We start from the raw sequence: 18,088 nt of genomic DNA on the forward strand, positions 1-18,088 counted from the left end.
GCAAAGGAACATGGGAAGAATATGCAAATCTGACTTCCATGATGTAATTAGGATGCCAGTGCCTCAAGTATGCACACCAATAGAGGGCGCTGATAGTCTTCCCTGCACACAGATAGACAGTGCACCATCCACATTTGTAAGCTTAGCAGAACGCAGCAGGAAACTGAACAACACCGTGAAAATGATATTATTATCAGTCGCAGATAAGAACATAAAAGAGCGGAGTTCCCTTTTAAACTCCAGGCCTAGCGGCGGCGTGACTGATAATAGCTGTCTGGAAATCTCCCCATGAATTCACACGTACGAAGGTTGTGTGAAAATCGCCTGACCGCTGTCGGATCTGGAGCTGGTCTTGTGAAACTAATCAAATGTCATATATACTGTATATATATATACACATATACCGTACTGTACTGTACTGTGTATGTATTATTACTGTGTATGTATTGTACTGTACTGTGTATGAATTATTTTTTCACATATCTACATGTAGAGGTCCCTGCAGGGAGAATCCTTGGCAGCCCGGACAGAGATGATATATAGGGATTCCTTATATATTTCAATGACTGTCCCTCCGCTATAATGTGTCCTTGTGCTCAGTATACAGGCCAGGTGGTGATGCTGAGAAATACCGCACTATACTATTGTAATCCACATGTTGGTTGGCGGAAAAGTGGAAAATTTCATGAATGGCGACTCTAAACAATGACATTTGTAAAGATGTAACAGATTTTCCACGTTGCCTTTTTGTTTTAGTCCAAACATTCTATTTAAAGGGGTTTCTTTAGGATGGCAACCCCTTTAAGGCTGTGACAGCCTAAACACACCATACATTACTAAGCCGTAGATTCCTAGATAAATGACTCAGACTCCCCCAAAATGAGGTCTTTCACACATAACCCCTATAATTACCAGCCCGTCCATAGTTCCCACCACACATGACCCCAAAGAGTCTATCGCGTAATCTATACTCGCCAACTTTCACCAATAGACATCCACGGAAATTTTTGATGGCCCCACACCTTTGAGACATTTCATATCCCTATTTTTAATACATGCCATGCCCCTTTTGGGACTTAGACCCCCTATATGTACCAGTCCAGTCCCCGTCCCTTTTTTGTGACATTTGGCTTACGTCATGTATAGTATGACCAAGTGCCCCGAAGATGTCAGAACATTCTGTTGGGTCCAAGAAATTTGCCATTTCTTTTGGGACTCTTGGAGACATTTTGGGATTATTGGCAACATAAGTTCATCTTTGACCCTGATACACCCTGTAATGTCCATCTTAGAGCACATTGGCACCCCGGTTGCCCACTTTGGACCTACACTGTTCCTATTATGCTCTTCCATGCTGTGGTCTGCCAACTGATTCTTCCCGACTATCTACAATCTTCCCTACTATCCCTTGATAAAATATTCCTAGCTGACCCTGATTCGGCCCACACTTAAAGGGGATCTCCAGGAACTGACCAAAAAAAGGTATCTACCATGACAACCATGACATCTTCTTAGTGCAATAAAGTAGCTCTTTTTGCCTCTAGGGGTGTGAATATTAAAAAAAAAAAAAATGGCCGTCACTCTTCTTCTCTATGCAAAACCCATATTGGAGTGGTCCCCTGCCACTGGACATGACTATGTAGCAACATGATGGGATAGCTGAGGCATTGACCATGGCTGTACCAATACCAAGAGATGGTGGAGGAAGAGGAGGAGGACAACCTTTCTTCTCAGCTGCTCCGCCATCTTCTGGTATTTTTGCACCAGTGGTCATTGCTTCAGAAACCTTGTCCATATGATACTAAGTCTTAACAAAAACCAACACTGTTAGGCCTTACCTCCAACTTCATCTGACCTCACCCGGCATGAAATTGTGCACCTGAGGAAGAGCTGTGGAGCTCGAAACGCGTTGTGCAGTACATGTTGGTCTAATAAAGGTCATCCTTTTTATGCACCTTGTTTTTATTCCACTTTGTGGACCACAGAGCGCAGATGTCCAATCTCCAGCCGTAGGCCCATTCTCCTGACCATTCTTTTCTATGGGCCCGTACAAACGACTGTGATTTTCATGGTCCCATGTGTGGGCCGACCGTCCGGGCCACATCCAATAAGACAGGTCCTATTTCTGTCCTATTTTGCGGCCCATGTGACCATGGATCCTATTCATTTAAAGGGATCCTAACTAACACATAGGAATAGCCTTAAGAAAGGCTATTCTTCTCCTACCTTTAGATGTCTTCTCCGCGCCACTGCTCGGTAGATATTCTGTTTTCCGTCTTTATGCAAATGAGTTCTATCGCAGCAATGGGGGCGGTCCCCAGCGCTCAAACAGCACTGAAGGTGCCCCCAATGCTGCGAGAGAACTCTCCAACGCCGCCTCCATCTTCTTCAGGATCCGGCCTCTACGTGTCGTCTTCTGGTCTGGCTTTCAATCTTCTACCCATGCGCAATTGGCAGAGCTGACTTTTTGTGGCTGCTTACACAAGCACTTGCGCTGATTGCTTATGCGTAGAAGACTGAAAGCCAGGGCGGAAGACAACGCATAGAAGACGGTTCCTGAAGAAGATGGAGGCAGTAGGGTCACCTTACATACAGAAAGGTCATGGTGGCCATTTTATTATTTTATAACCCTATCCCTACAGGCAAAACGAGCTCCTGCATCTTACTATAAGGCTACAGGGTCGGAATCCTGAAATTACTTTTTTTTTCTTTTTGGTTACATTCGTAAGAGCCCCTTTTATAGGGCATTTGGCTGAAATTCCATAATTGGGAGCATGAAATTATTCCAAATTTTTGACTTGTTCTGTCTGATTTTGTTCTAGTTCCGGGGGTGACCGGAGTCTTGATGGTGCTCATTTTATTTCTTATGTCCACGGCTTCCACTGGATCTATAAGGTAAATTGCACCGACATTATATACAGGACAGGGGTTAGTTCTGTATGTTCCTTGTGTGTAGGTTTACGCGTCCAATCATAAGACTTATATAACAAGAATCTTTCCGTCTACTCCCCAGGGCGTCCAACTTTGATATCTTCCTACACACACATAACCTGTTCTTCATATTCTACGTGCTGCTTCTGGTCCATGCCTCGGGGTAAGTGTCAGCTCGAAATATTTTTATTGTTTCAAAAATTTGATTCCAAATTTTTTTTCCAAAAATTTCCATCCAAAACGGGAAGATGCCATCGTCTATACATTAGATGTCTAGCAGACCCGTCACGTCTACGAGCAGTATTTTCCCGCAGAGGATTTCGGCATCCGGCGCAGGTTTCCAGAGGGGACATCCGCTCGGCGCTCATCAATGAATTTACAATCTTGCCCGCACCGTAGCTTTAAGGGATAATCATTAATAATGAACGACTTAAAGATGTACGAGACACAAAGTCGTTTATTAAATGGGTAGATAAATTAACAAATGGCCATTTCGCACTTAATCTTTTAAGTGTTGGAGGTCTCGCTGCTCAGCTCAGCTCATTCGTTGCGATTCGTTGCGTATCTATAGGATGAGTAATAGTAGCGTTGCCTGGTAATACTCGGTGGAGACAGTCAGCAGGAGCTTAGGTGGTGAGGCACAGGCTGTATATACTAGAGATTCACTTGGTAACATAAGACAAGATGGGAAATTACTATTACGGTATATTTTATATAGTTGTTTTTATTGTTCACGTATTCCGGAAACATTCTGTTTATAGCTGTGTATTTATATGTTATATTAAAAATGTATTACATTATATACTACCAAGATAATGCTCATGGCAAATCTCAGGGATTAAAGTTCTCATACATGTTTAACAGTGGCGTAACCAAAGTCTTGCGGGCCCGGGTGCAAACTTTTGTCCGGGGCCCCCTATCCCCTTACTAGTGCGAATTCTTGATAATGGTGGTTACGGGAGCTGACTCAATATCTCAGTTACTTGAAAGTGGCACAGCTTTAGTACCCACAACTGCAGTTATCAAGAATATGGTGAGTGAGCAACGCAGCGCCTGGCATGTAAATGATACTGGGACAGTATTATGTGCTCCACAGTGGACCCCACACAGTATTACATGCTCCATAGTGGCCACCAAACAGTATTATGTGCTCCACAGTGGACCCCATACAGTATTCCCCTGGATCAACGCTGTAGGGGTTTGTAGGGTTATAGGTTGGACTTGATGGACTAATGTCTTTATCCAACCTCATCTACTATGTAACTATGTATTGTGCTCCACAGTGGACCCCACACAGTATTATATGCTCCACAGTGGACACCACACAGTATCACATGCTCCACAGTGGCCCCACACACAGTATTATGTGCTCCATAGTGGCCGCCAAACAGTATTATGTGCTTCACTGTGGCTCCCACACACTATTAAAGGGTCCACAGTGGCTCCCACACAGTATTAAAGGGTCCACAGTAGCCCACACACAGTATTATATGCTCACAGTGGCCCCACACAGTATTATATGCTCCACAGTGGCCCCCACACAGTATTATATGCTCACAGTGGCCCACACACAGTATTATATGCTCACAGTGGCCCCACACCGTGTTATATGCTCCACAGTAGCCCACACACAGTATTATATGCTCACAGTGGCCCCACACAGTATTATATGCTCCACAGTGGCCCCCCACACAGTATTATTGTTAGGAGTATTTTGTGTCGTGGGTATTGGTGCACACGCACTGTTGGTAGGCAGCTTGATTTCCTGGTTCATTAGTCTGTCCTCCCATTTGCACCTGGGAGGAGTGGTCTCTACTCTGTATATAAACCCATGCCTCCCATGGTTCTGTGCTGAGTGTCGCTTTTACAGAGCTAGGCCTTAGCAGGAGGAGTAGGTGGTTATCTTTGATAGAGGAAGTTCCGTGGTTGGTTTTTGGGAGGTTTTGGGTGAACAAGTTGGTTTGTGTGTTTTCCCTTCTGTGTTCACCAATCCTCCCTCCGTGTATAATTGACTGTGTGAGTGAATTGCCTTATCCTTTGATTTCTACTCAGTTTCCCTGTGTTTGTTTCCTAGTGTACGGTTCCTTCCCATATTGGTTTGGGGAATTCCTTTCCTACATGTTTCCTGTGTGCTGCTTGTGTTGTTAGTCAGCGCACACCCTTGTCAGTCCCTGTCAGTAGCAGCTTCACTTGTTCGTTAGGGGTGACCCCCTTTAGTCTCCAGTCCCTAGAGATCTTATAGGGCATTCCTTCTCCCACTTCCCTCTAGGCCTACGGTGTCAGTGAGAGAGGAGCTGTCGGGGTCAGGTTTAGCCTGAGAACAGCCGACCTACACCCGTGAGGCAGGGACCGGGTTAGCTAGTGGGAGTAGTGCAGGGCGAGATTCCCTACTGCAATCCCTTAGCCCCGTTGCAGCTACCTGGACTGACATAACAATTATATGCTCCACAGTGGACACCACACAGTATCACATGCTCCACAGTGGCCCCACACACAGTATTATGTGCTCCATAGTGGCCGCCAAACAGTATTATGTGCTTCACTGTGGCTCCCACACACTATTAAAGGGTCCACAGTGGCTCCCACACAGTATTATATGCTCACAGTGGCCCCACACAGTATTATATGCTCCACAGTGGCCCCCACACAGTATTATATGCTCACAGTGGCCCACACACAGTATTATATGCTCACAGTGGCCCCACACCGTGTTATATGCTCCACAGTAGCCCACACACAGTATTATATGCTCACAGTGGCCCCACACAGTATTATATGCTCCACAGTGGCCCCCCACACAGTATTATATGCTCGCAGTGGCCCACACACAGTATTATCTGCTCACAGTGGCCCCCACACAGTATTATATGCTCCACAGTGGCCCCCGAACAGTATTATATGCTCCACAGTGGCCCCCACACAGTATTATATGCTCCACAGTGGCCCCCGAACAGTATTATATGCTCACAGTGGCCTCCATACAGTATTATATGTTCACAGTGGCCCCCACATAGTATTATATGCTTCACAGTGGCCCCCACACAGTATTATATGCTCACAGTGGCCTCCATACAGTATTATATGCTCACAGTGGCCCCCATGCAGTATTATATGTTCACAGTGGCTCCCACATAGTATTATATGCTAACAGTGCCCACCTCCACCAGAGCCTGAACACCCATACACCCTTTTGCTCATACACAGCCTGCACCCCTATTACCCCCTGTTGCTCACACACAGCCTGCACCCCTATTACCCCCTCTTGCTCGTACACAGCCTGCACCCCCATCTCCCCTCTCTTGCTCACACGTGTTCTCTTCTCTGCTCCTTACCTTCCATCAGTCTCATTCCTTGCAGCTTCCACACTGTCCTGTACAATTCTGAATAGCTCCACCCACACAAGTGTCTGCTCATATCCTAGTGGGCTAAAGGACCTTTAATGAAGTCATAACATCATCAAAGGTTCTTTAGCCCACTAGGATTTAGCATCTACTGCAGGAAAAGCCTCGGAGCGGATGCTCAGCCTAGGATAGGTGAGTGTATTTTTATACACCTTCTCTGGGCTGGCATTTCATGAAAAGGAGCCCAGTCAGGTCCCTTTCTATTAAAAATATGAATAACAGTCGGGTAACAAGGCTTTCCCCAACCTCAGTGGTCGGGACCCTGGCCATTTCCAGTTGGCCTCGGGGCCCTGTATCCCCCTGGGCTCAGTTGTAACTACAGCGGAGGTTGCGGCTGCCACCGGAACACTAGGGGGCCAGGTGGCAGCTGGTACCACTGCAGGTTTTTTTTTTTTACCACTCCAGCAGGTAATGGGCCCTATTTACTGTAGCACCGGGGGCTGCCTGAAGATGGAGAGGAGCTGCCTCTTCTGGCACTTGCATAATGACAGCGGGCAGGAGAAACTTCTATCTCCTACCCGCTGTCCCCAAGCCCTGATACCTTGTGCCGGCATCTATCCTCTGGTGGTGCAAGCCTCCTGGGGAAAACAAGAATAGGGCATGACAAAATCCAACGTGACAACTTGTCTCTCACGGTAGAGTTGTGAGGCTCTTTCATACATAAGATAATGAGTTACTTCCATGTGGAATCAACTAGATCGATGTGTCTGGGGGTGTCTTTGTAGTTGCACCATCATCTTAAAGTGGGTGATGGAAACCCAATGCTATTAGGATGGTTTGCCTTTCCCGAAATCGGGATTTGGACCAAGTCAAGAGGCAAAGCCTTCATCAACATTGCACATAGAAAACCAAAGCTCAGACTGAGCTTCTATTTTGGTGTTCAGTTTTTGTATGACCTGGTGTTTGTTTTCCCCTATATACCCTTCCCATTAGATTTGAGTGAATTCCCCACCACATGTCCGGTAGAGTTACTCGGCCCCCACCACCAGGGGTATTATATCATCCAGGGCCTTCTCAACAAAAACATGATACCCACTTGGTCTTTCATAGGGTTAAGGGTCATGGGGTTTCCTGAGGTCATTTATTGAGGGGCACTTGGACTAATGGCGGGGGATCATAGCGATGCCAGTTGTATTGTCTTCATCAGCTCCAATGGGACCAGAAAATTACTGGCGCTGTCCTAGCAAAGTTGAGCAAAACTGTAGTCTGTTTCCAAAGACAACCTTTACAGAATTTTGAGTGTTTTGTGCCCCAGAGATAATTTCGGGGAAATGATTAACCCCTTTATACTAGCTTTCTGGCATCGATGGATGATAATGTGACACATCTTTGGGGCAAGGCCCTTTTTCGTTCCATAGATCCCACCACATCCCATGTATTTCGCCCTACTTGACATTTTCTGGTACTATGGGCATAGTGGGGCTGGGAGTGGGCCAGGATGGGGACGCTTCGGCCCGACATACTTGTTTTAACAGAGGCTTAGATCTACTATTGTGGTTACAACTAGACACTGATGTAAATGTGGGGCATCTTTGGCTTGACCCAAAACGTTTTGACGTAAGGGAGCAGAACTGCGTCATGATGCCCCAATTGGGTTGTAATTGGGTTGCAAAATTCTGGATCAAAGTAAGCCCACTAAAATGTGATGTAAACATAGACTAGACAGTGCGAATCTACGCCAGAGGTATCAACCAGCATTGGTCACTGTGATAAATCTGGTGTAGTATCAGACGGTTTGTCGAAATTTACATTATCTAACCATTAGTAAATCTTGGCCAAAGTTCAACTCTTCTTTCTTTGTAACTTTTACAGTGAACTATTTGTTAAGCGAGTCTAAGGAAAATTACAATATGACGGCAGGAAGATTTTTGTTTTTTTAAATGGTAAGGTGAACAGAAAGTTGCCGAGTACACAGAGAACTTCTCTAAGACGTGAAGTCCCCAAACACTTCTTCCTTAATCACCAGAGTAACCAGCGATTGAAGACCTCTTGAATTTGAAGTGAATTAGCACTTAGCGCACTGATTCCAGCCCTCATCCATCTTTATTTCTCTTCTAGAGGTGTGCTAAAATATCAGACTAATTTAGAAGAACACCCTCCTGGCTGCCTCCAGCGAAACACCACCATGAACTATTACACTCCACTTACTGAGCCTACTGGAGAGACATATCTACTGAACACGGAGAACCTGGCCCAAAGCCACCCCAAAACACACGGAGAACTTAATGATAGCGTACTCAGGACATGCGCCAAAGACCCAACGTTTCATCCCCATTTCCCAGAGGTAAGTGTATCAGATCTTCCTCCGAAAATCTGATTCATAAGATTATACACAGTCCAGTTGCATTAATGTGACCACCTATCAAAATCCAGAATAACCCCTTTTGGCAGAGCGGACCACTGCGAGACGTGCAGGAAGAGAGGGGATGTTGTGATGATGTCACTGGGATGTTGAGCCATGCCGACTCCAGTGCCGTGGCCAGCTGCGCTAGGTTACGCGGTTGAGCATCCATGGCGCAAACAACCCGATGGAGGTGCTCCCAGATTCTCGATTGGGTTCAAGTCCTGGGAATTTGCTGGAAAAGGGAGTACGGTAAACTCATCCTGGTGCTCCTCCAACCACGCACGTACACTGCGAGCTTTATGACACGTCGTATTGTTCTGCTGGTTCTGCATGGAAAAACATTTTGCATGAGGGGTGAACATGGTCTGCAAGGATAGATGCATACTTGTGTTGATCCATCATGCCTTCCACAATGATGAGTGCACCCGGATGGCTGATGACACGTGCCTTCTGCCTTTGGTTATTTAACGTTGACGTCAAAAGTAGGCGGTGGTCACATTAATAGGACTGGACTGTGTATGTGACATGTTTGAGATCTTTCAAATTTCATTGGGAATGCCCAACTTTCTATTGTGTTGACCTTGCCTCGAAAGATGATACGGGGTAAAGAAGGATCAGTATATGGAGCTTCAACGTTTTCAGTCTTTCTTCTTATTGGAGATAAATCAATGCCGAAGTTTCTATCAGTGCCTTACTCAGTTCTGTCCATTGTGGAAAAGCAGTTTTTTGTTGCGGATTTTGCTGCAATTTTTGGAGCCAAAGTCAAGAGTGGCCCCAAGAGGAATAGGAAATGTAAAGGAAGTTCTTATATGTCTCCCTTCTGCTAAATCTAGTCTTCGTTTTGGCTCAAAAACACTGCAGCATGCGCAACATAAAAAAACTACTTTTCTGCAACTTGGGGCCCCATTTGCAGAAAAGCTCCTTTTTTTTGCAGATTTTTTTTTTTTTTTTTTGGATTGAGTAAAACGTAGAAGCATAAGGGTAAGTACTGTATACACAGGGTTTTTGGACTGGTACCTGAGACGAAGGCCGCCTCAGGTTCCGGTCCAAAATACGGGTAGCTGCGACTGGATGCCGGTGCTGTTGCGCACTCCACTCCGGATTAGACCCAAATGAAGGGGCCTAGTTGGGAGGGAGTGTCTTCAGGCAGATGTCGGGAGGCAAATGAAAAAATGAGCATGTCGCTACTTTTTCCGGGAGTTGGAACAGACGGCTCCCGGAAAAAAAGAACTGACCGGCTCCCATTGATTTCAATGGGAGCCATCTTTTTGGTCAAGATTTTGAGGCGGATACGGCCTCAAAATCCTGACCATAAAACCCTGTGTGAACTTACCCTAAGAGTTTTGTAGATATTTCATGTTTCTTCTGTGACCATTACTAGGTTTGGCTAAAAAAAAACACATCAAAATCTGCAACAAAAAAAACTGCGTTTCCACAACACCCCATGGTTTGGCCACCCCTACAACACCATACACTAAATACAAAAACTATACATAGTGAATGGACTGAGCACAAATCAAATGCAGTCCAAATTTTCCAAAATTTTCAGATTCGGTTCGAATTCTAAACTTTTGGGATTCATTTCCGATGATTCGCTAAAATGGCAGCGTTACTGCCTGTGCCATTGATAGAGAGAAGCGATTCACATTGGATCTAACTGGATTCGACCCAAATTTTTCAAAAAATCTTAGACTTGACCCAAGCTTTTGGGATTGGTCACCCACAAAGCATTTCAGATCCCACGAAAATATTCTTTTCTGATTCTTTTGGGTTGCCGGAAATTTTTTTGTGTTTTCCCTCAAAAATTTTGCCCAGGTTTAGGCCAGGACCACAGGGTCCCGGATCTTCCTCAATATCAACTATGATTATTCAGTTATGTCCGATAGACATGGACTACATGCTGAATATTTCTGCACAATCCTCACAATCAGAATATTTTCTGGCCCGATCTCTCTGAAGTATTTTAGATGGAACTGACTTTCCATTGATGGGGTCAAAAAGTTAATTTGGGACCTTAAGAGGGACATTTTACCATCAGATAGCGGAAATTAGGTCTTTTAGAAAACCTCCCTAAGCTTCATTCCACAACTTCTGAGGTTCTTTCATGTCTTATTACATAGGAGAACAGATTAGCTTAAAGAAGTATTGGTTCTATCAAAGTGGCTCAACTTTTTAATTGAGAAATTTTGAGAAGAGCCCAGGGGAGAAGAGTCATCGATGGGACAGACATTCACATCAGGTTCCCATATTAAGAATTAGTTAGTTAAAATTGAGTTAGTTAAAATGTAAACATATTTAGAAATGTCTTGTGTGAACTAAGATCAATGTCGGACTGGCCCACCAGAGGACCAGAAAATCTTCTTGTAGGTCTTGGTTCTAACATACTAAAGGTCTAGAAGAAGACGCCCAACTGTGACGGGTACTATGGTCTATTTCATAGCGGTTCTTGGAAGGTGCCCACAGAATTATTTTATCTGATGGGTTTAAGGAACCTCAGTCTGACACTGACATGAGTTGACTTATCATTCGGCCACCAGCTCTCATCCTTGACTCCTCCATAATCGCATTTGCCTTGGCTTGCTTTTAGTAGATATCGTATGCCCATAATATTCCTTATTCCTGTATAATGTGTCATTCCACTGATATTCCTCCAAGAAATTTTGGAATAAATTGACAATTGGGTGGTACCAGTTGGGCGCACAGTCTAACATCGTCCAATCACTGATGACGCTACCAGACTATGTAGGGACACGCCCCTTTGATCATGGGAATGGAGACACCCAGTTGTCAATTCATTCTCAAATTTCTATCAAGAAGAGCAGAGGAACGACACAACACAAAGCAATAGATAAAAATGAGCCAGAACTGTAATTATATGCAAATGCAAATATTTATGAGAACGGAAAGGTCCCCTTTAAGGGGCGTTCACTTCATATTTTCCCTATCTGCTCAGATACTGACCATTACCATAACTTAATATTGGCTATATTGCTGCTATTGTAATATATTTTGTTACATTCCATAGTTCCGCCAATGGATACATCTTTATAACTGGTTCTCTATGAAAACGTATCCACCAGTCAGACAAGGAAAGCGTAATCTGAATGCTCCCCGAGTAGGACTAATGGTTCTTAGCTGCAGATGGTTTTTCCAGATAATAGTCGAGGGGTTAAAAACTTCAAGGGCTTTTATGGCTTGGCTGGTTGATCTGCTAAGCTAAGTCATTGTATTGGTATTCTGAGATAATGAAAAACTTGGCTAAAGAAGGATTTGATAAAATACAGTAACTAAGACACCGATTCCATTACTTACCTGTTATATCTCAGCAACGTAGTCAGCAATTGACAGGAGGTAAATGAATTTTGATTCAGGTGACATTATCCTATCTATCTGCAGGGCTGGGGTGATATGCTGGTTCTGGTGACACTAACCTATCTATCTGCAGGGCTGGGGTGATATGCTGGGTCTGGTGACACTAACCTATCTATCTGCAGGGCTGGGGTGATATGCTGGGTCTGGTGACAGTAACCTATCTATCTGCAGGGCTGGGGTGATATGCTGGTTCTGGTGATACTAACCTATCTATCTGCAGGGCTGGGGTGATATGCTGGGTCTGGTGACACTAACCTATCTATCTGCAGGGCTGGGGTGATAAGCTGGTTCTGGTGACAGTAACCTATCTATCTGCAGGGCTGGGGTGATATGCTGGGTCTGGTGACACTAACCTATCTATCTGCAGGGCTGGGGTGATATGCTGGGTCTGGTGACAGTAACCTATCTATCTGCAGGGCTGGGGTGATATGCTGGGTCTGGTGACAGTAACCTATCTATCTGCAGGGCTGGTGTGATATGCTGGGTCTGGTGACAGTAACCTATCTATCTGCAGGGCTGGGGTGATATGCTGGTTCTGGTGGCAGTAACCTATCTATCTGCAGGGCTGGGGTGATATGCTGGTTCTGGTGACAGTAACCTATCTATCTGCAGGGCTGGGGTGATATGCTGGTTCTGGTGACAGTAACCTATCTATCTGCAGGGCTGGGGTGATATGCTGGTTCTGGTGACAGTAACCTATCTATCTGCAGGGCTGGGGTGATATGCTGGTTCTGGTGACAGTAACCTATCTATCTGCAGGGCTGGGGTGATATGCTGGGTCTGGTGACACTAACCTATCTTTCTGCAGGGCTGGGGTGATATGCTGGTTCTGGTGACAGTAACCTATCTATCTGCAGGGCTGGGGTGATATGCTGGGTCTGGTGACAGTAACCTATCTATCTGCAGGGCTGGGGTGATATGCTGGTTCTGGTGGCAGTAACCTATCTATCTGCAGGGCTGGGGTGATATGCTGGTTCTGGTGACAGTAACCTATCTATCTGCAGGGCTAGGGTGATATGCTGGGTCTGGTGACAGTAACCTATCTATCTGCAGGGTTGGGGTGATATGCTGGGTCTGGTGACAGTAACCTATCTATCTGCAGGGCTGGGGTGATATGCTGGTTCTGGTGACAGTAACCTATCTATCTGCAGGGCTGGTGTGATATGCTGGGTCTGGTGACAATAACCTATCTATCTGCAGGGCTAGGGTGATATGCTGGTTCTGGTGACAGTAACCTATCTATCTGCAGGGCTGGGGTGATATACTGGGGTCTGGTGACAGTAACCTATCTATTTGCAGGGCTGGGGTGATATGCTGGTTCTGGTGACACTAACCTATCTATCTGCAGGGCTGGGGTGATATGCTGGTTCTGGTGACACTAACCTATCTATCTGCAGGGCTGGGGTGATATGCTGGTTCTGGTGACAGTAACCTATCTATCTGCAGGACTGGGGTGATATGCTGGTTCTGGTGACAGTAACCTATCTATCTGCAGGACTGGGGTGATATGCTGGTTCTGGTGACACTAACCTATCTATCTGCAGGGCTGGGGTGATATGCTGGGTCTGGTGACACTACCCTATCTATCTGCAGGGCTGGGGTGATATACTGGGTCTGGTGACAGTAACCTATCTATCTGCAGGGCTGGGGTGATATGCTGGTTCTGGTGACACTAACCTATCTATCTGCAGGACTGGGGTGATATGCTGGTTCTGGTGACAGTAACCTATCTATCTGCAGGACTGGGGTGATATGCTGGTTCTGGTGACACTAACCTATCTATCTGCAGGGCTGGGGTGATATGCTGGGTCTGGTGACACTAACCTATCTATCTGCAGGGCTGGGGTGATATGCTGGGTCTGGTGACACTAACCTATCTATCTGCAGGGCTGGGGTGATATGCTGGCTCTGGTGACACTAACCTATCTATCTGCAGGGCTGGGGTGATATGCTGTTTCTGGTGACAGTAACCTATCTATCTGCAGGACTGGGGTGATATGCTGGTTCTGGTGACAGTAACCTATCTATCTGCAGTGGATATGTTACAGAAGCAATTGTAAAAATCTATCCATTGGTGGAACTATAGAATGTAAAAAAATAACAAAAAGTTCACTTTTGCAAAAAATTGGCCTGCAATAGATCCATTTATATAACAGTACAGTCACTCTATAATTGAGGCTGATGGATTAGATACATTTGTTTCCACTTCCCCTAAATGGGGTACCTCTTCCTTTGCCGAGATATCGCTATTTACCAAAATTTTCTGCCATTGGATTTAGACGTAGACACAGTGTTTCAAGCATACGTATCACTAGGACAAGTCTCCATGGTTGAGCACAGTTTAGAGATGTCTAGTTATTGATCTTCACCCACTGAAGGTCTCCAGGTTTCCAAGGTTGGTGGTCTGCTCCTTGCCTTTCCTCAAGTCGAAGGATCACGTGTCAGACGGTCCCGTGGTGCCATCTCCTTGGCTCTCACATCTCCTTTTTCTCTCTTTAGACATGGCTGTGGATTTCAGCACCTCTATGCTTGTACTGTGCCGAAAGATTGTATCGCTTCTTCCGGAGCACCAAGCCGGTGACCATCACCTCTGTCATCCTCCATCCATGTAACGTCCTGGAGATCAGAATGATAAAAGAGCATTTTAAGGCAAGGCCTGGTCAGGTGAGTACAGGGGAAAACTTAGCCTTTCTTCTTCTATGTCTCCAAAATTTCAAACTGTTAACTGTTAAGATTCCTCCATTGCTTGGGGGGTGGGGAAGGGTCAGTGTCCAAAATTGATTTTGACCAGTAGCTATATTGGCCTCAGTTACCACTAGGGGAAGATGATATTGAGCTTCACCTCCTTGGCATCATGTCCATTGGTCACATGGCATTGGTACAGCTCATTCCCATTCAAATTAATACAGCAGAGCTGCAATACCAAGCACGGCCACCATGCAGTGTATGGTGTTGTGTCTGGTTAGTAGTGGTGGCCACAGTAATCAATGTAGACTTTCCAGGGCTATATATATCATAGTCCTTGAAAGCTTTTTATACAGAGTTCACTTTCCTACTTTCACCACTACAGGAGCTCCAAGCCTTATTTGGCTCCCCCTAGTGGTGGCGGCCAGGAGGCCAGAATTTTTTTTCATGTAACTATATGAAAAATATTCTATATCTACTGTCCTGAAGCGTGTGCTAAAAGTGAACCCCCTTATATATGAGGACCCCATAGCACTTAATGTGGTCAGGGTCACTTTACACGCCTGTCTTGCACCATTATTGTCCTGTAATATTATATTCCTTCTATCTCCCCAGTACATTATTCTACAATGTCCGCGAGTGTCTGCCCTGGAAAACCACCCGTTTACACTGACAATGGTAAGAGCTCGTTGGAGACTGTTTGGATGTTTTCGTGCTCTACACAATGCTACAAATAATGCAATATAGAATAATAATAATAATAATAATAATAATCCTACTAATATTATAAATGTGAAAATTTGGATGTGTGGATGTTTGTTCATGGCCAAATGGCTGAAAGGCTGAACACATACCTAGATATTCCCTAGGAAGGAAACATAGGCTACTTCATATGCCGCACACTTACCCGAAATCCCGACCGCCAACGGCAAAAGCATGCTCTGGCTCCGCTGCAGGACCTGAGATGACATCAGCAAATCAAATCAAATAGGCTTTATTGGCACATCCGAAAAGATATTTGGCATTGCCAAAGCTAGTAAAGTGGGAGAGGGAGGGGGAGTTGGAGTCGAGGGGGAGAGTATGGGGGTGGGGTGGCTAATTTGGGGTATAACAGTCCGTGGAGTCTCATCTTCCTCTTAGTTGGTGACCACTATAAGGGGAGGTGGGGTGGGGCGGGTGGTTTGGGGTATAACACAGGTCTTTCACAGGTCTTTCACAGGTCTTTCAACCGGGCTCCAGTTGGTTTGCGGCAGTCTGTTGGCGGGCTGAAGGAGAAGCTGCACAGACCGATATGTTCACGGCATTGTGGGGGTGGGCCGATGTGCGAGCCGGAGAACATGGCGACGGATCACAGCTCCAGAGCGACGCTGCCATGCCGGGCTTAGGTTGCGGCCGTGCGAACACACGTGTGCAAGGGCCACTATGGGGCATAATAGTATGTGTGCAGGAAAGTGGCGGGGGGAGGCATGTGTTTGGTGTCTTTGGGGGGGGGGGGGTTTCCCATGTCAAAAGTTCACCACGGAGCCCCGCCATTCCTAGTTACGCCACTGTCATCTACAAAAAGAAACCTGTAAACGTTTAATAACCAAATGAAAAAAAAATGCTATAATATGGGCCAAAAAAAAAAAAAAAAACCTAAAAATTTGACTGGTCATGAAATGGTTACAGCAATGTGATTTTGTATGTGTGTTATTTATAGGCTATTTATATGCTTTTTATGCTAGAACGGAACTCCAAAGTTCTAATGTTGCAAAAAAGCGTAAAATAAATGCCCCCCCGTTCCAAAGGGGCGGCAGGTGATTTGTAATTGTCAGTCACTTAGGCCGCTATTAACGCCGGGTGCACAAAGCGTCGTCTAATTGATAATGAATAGCGCGGGCTGGAGAATGGGATTACGGCCATTTCCAGATCCCATTTACAATCTTAGAAAGAGTCCTCGGCCCAGATGTTGTTTGTAGGTCAGTGTTTACCCCGAGGCCGCGCTAGGTAACGGTTTTGACAAGTCCTTTACGGTATTACTCATTACACAGTAACCGGCTCCATAGCATTGACTGATTATACGGATTCCACGGTAGACGTCCAGCGGTGTAAAATATAGAAATGTGGGGACCGGTGACATTTATTGACACTAATGGACTGCGAAACGCAACCGCGCAAAGAAAAAAAAAAAAGACCGCATTATGTTCAGAAGCAAATACTTAGGTGGTAAAAGTAGAGTTCTTTATATCAGGGGGGACGTGTGCTTATTTGTTCAATGGGAAATTTCTAATCCCAGGCCGTATCTGCAGAGAGTGGAGGACTCTATTATATATGGTCGACCATTTACTTCAATGAGAGCGATGTAATACCAGATTTCTCCTGTAGTGGCCGCTGTTAGATAAATGTGTGGTTGTCTGCAGTTCTTCTGCTGATCATGGATGGGCGACGATCAGCTGATGGTAATAGACTATAGGGTTGTACTGATACCAGCTTTGGAAGAGGAGGAATGTAAGTCTATCATATTATCTAAGACGGTAGCAAACCTAGAATCTGTCGTGGGAACCAACAACTAAGAGGGACCTTTCCACTAAGACCTAAGGAGCAAATGGTTATTTCTATGGAAGATGGAAGAGGATGTGGAGAATTGAAGGCATTGCTATTACTATATGAGGACATTACACTGCCTGCAGGTGACATCACTATAATGACTTTCTTCATATGCTGCTGTGATGTTACAGTGTGCGGCAACCTGTTGTAGGCAATATGGAGGATGGGAATGGGAGTTATAATAGTAGATAAGACTCTAAACCGTCTCCACCAGCTCAGCTGTGTCGGTGAAGAACATCAGAGTTGGTGTTTATTATCTCTGTACTGTGACATCACTGTGTGTATTATCCCTGTACTGTGACATCACTGTGTGTATTATCCTGTACTGTGACATCACTGTGTGTATTATCCCTGTACTGTGACATCACTGTGTGTATTATCCTGTACTGTGACATCACTGTGTGTATTATCCCTGTACTGTGACATCACTGTGTGTATTATCCTGTACTGTGACATCACTGTGTGTATTATCTCTGTACTGTGACATCACTGTGTGTATTATCTCTGTACTGTGACATCACTGTGTGTATTATCCTGTACTGTGACATCACTGTGTGTATTATCTCTGTACTGTGACATCACTGTGTGTATTATCCCTGTACTGTCACATCACTGTGTGTATTATCCCTGTACTGTGACATCACTGTGTGTATTATCCCTGTACTGTGACATCACTGTGTGTATTATCCTGTACTGTGACATCACTGTGTATTATCCCTGTACTGTGACATCACTGTGTATTATCCCTGTACTGTGACATCACTGTGTG

At 45.2% G+C, this 18,088-nt stretch overlaps 1 protein-coding gene across 1 annotated transcript in view; it reads left to right on the plus strand.

Annotated features, from left to right (window-relative positions):
* Positions 1 to 18,088, plus strand: part of NOX4 (NADPH oxidase 4) — a 152,892-nt gene that overhangs the window by 59,214 nt on the left and 75,590 nt on the right. The window contains exons 7-11 of the mRNA XM_075266225.1: positions 2,823 to 2,895; positions 3,014 to 3,094; positions 8,391 to 8,616; positions 14,548 to 14,712; positions 15,349 to 15,411. Coding sequence (XP_075122326.1) covers positions 2,823 to 2,895; positions 3,014 to 3,094; positions 8,391 to 8,616; positions 14,548 to 14,712; positions 15,349 to 15,411 — 608 coding nt within the window. The remainder of the gene's footprint in view (positions 1 to 2,822; positions 2,896 to 3,013; positions 3,095 to 8,390; positions 8,617 to 14,547; positions 14,713 to 15,348; positions 15,412 to 18,088) is intronic.

Source organism: Leptodactylus fuscus, chromosome 2, assembly GCF_031893055.1.
Source record: "Leptodactylus fuscus isolate aLepFus1 chromosome 2, aLepFus1.hap2, whole genome shotgun sequence".
NCBI lineage: Eukaryota > Metazoa > Chordata > Amphibia > Anura > Leptodactylidae > Leptodactylus > Leptodactylus fuscus.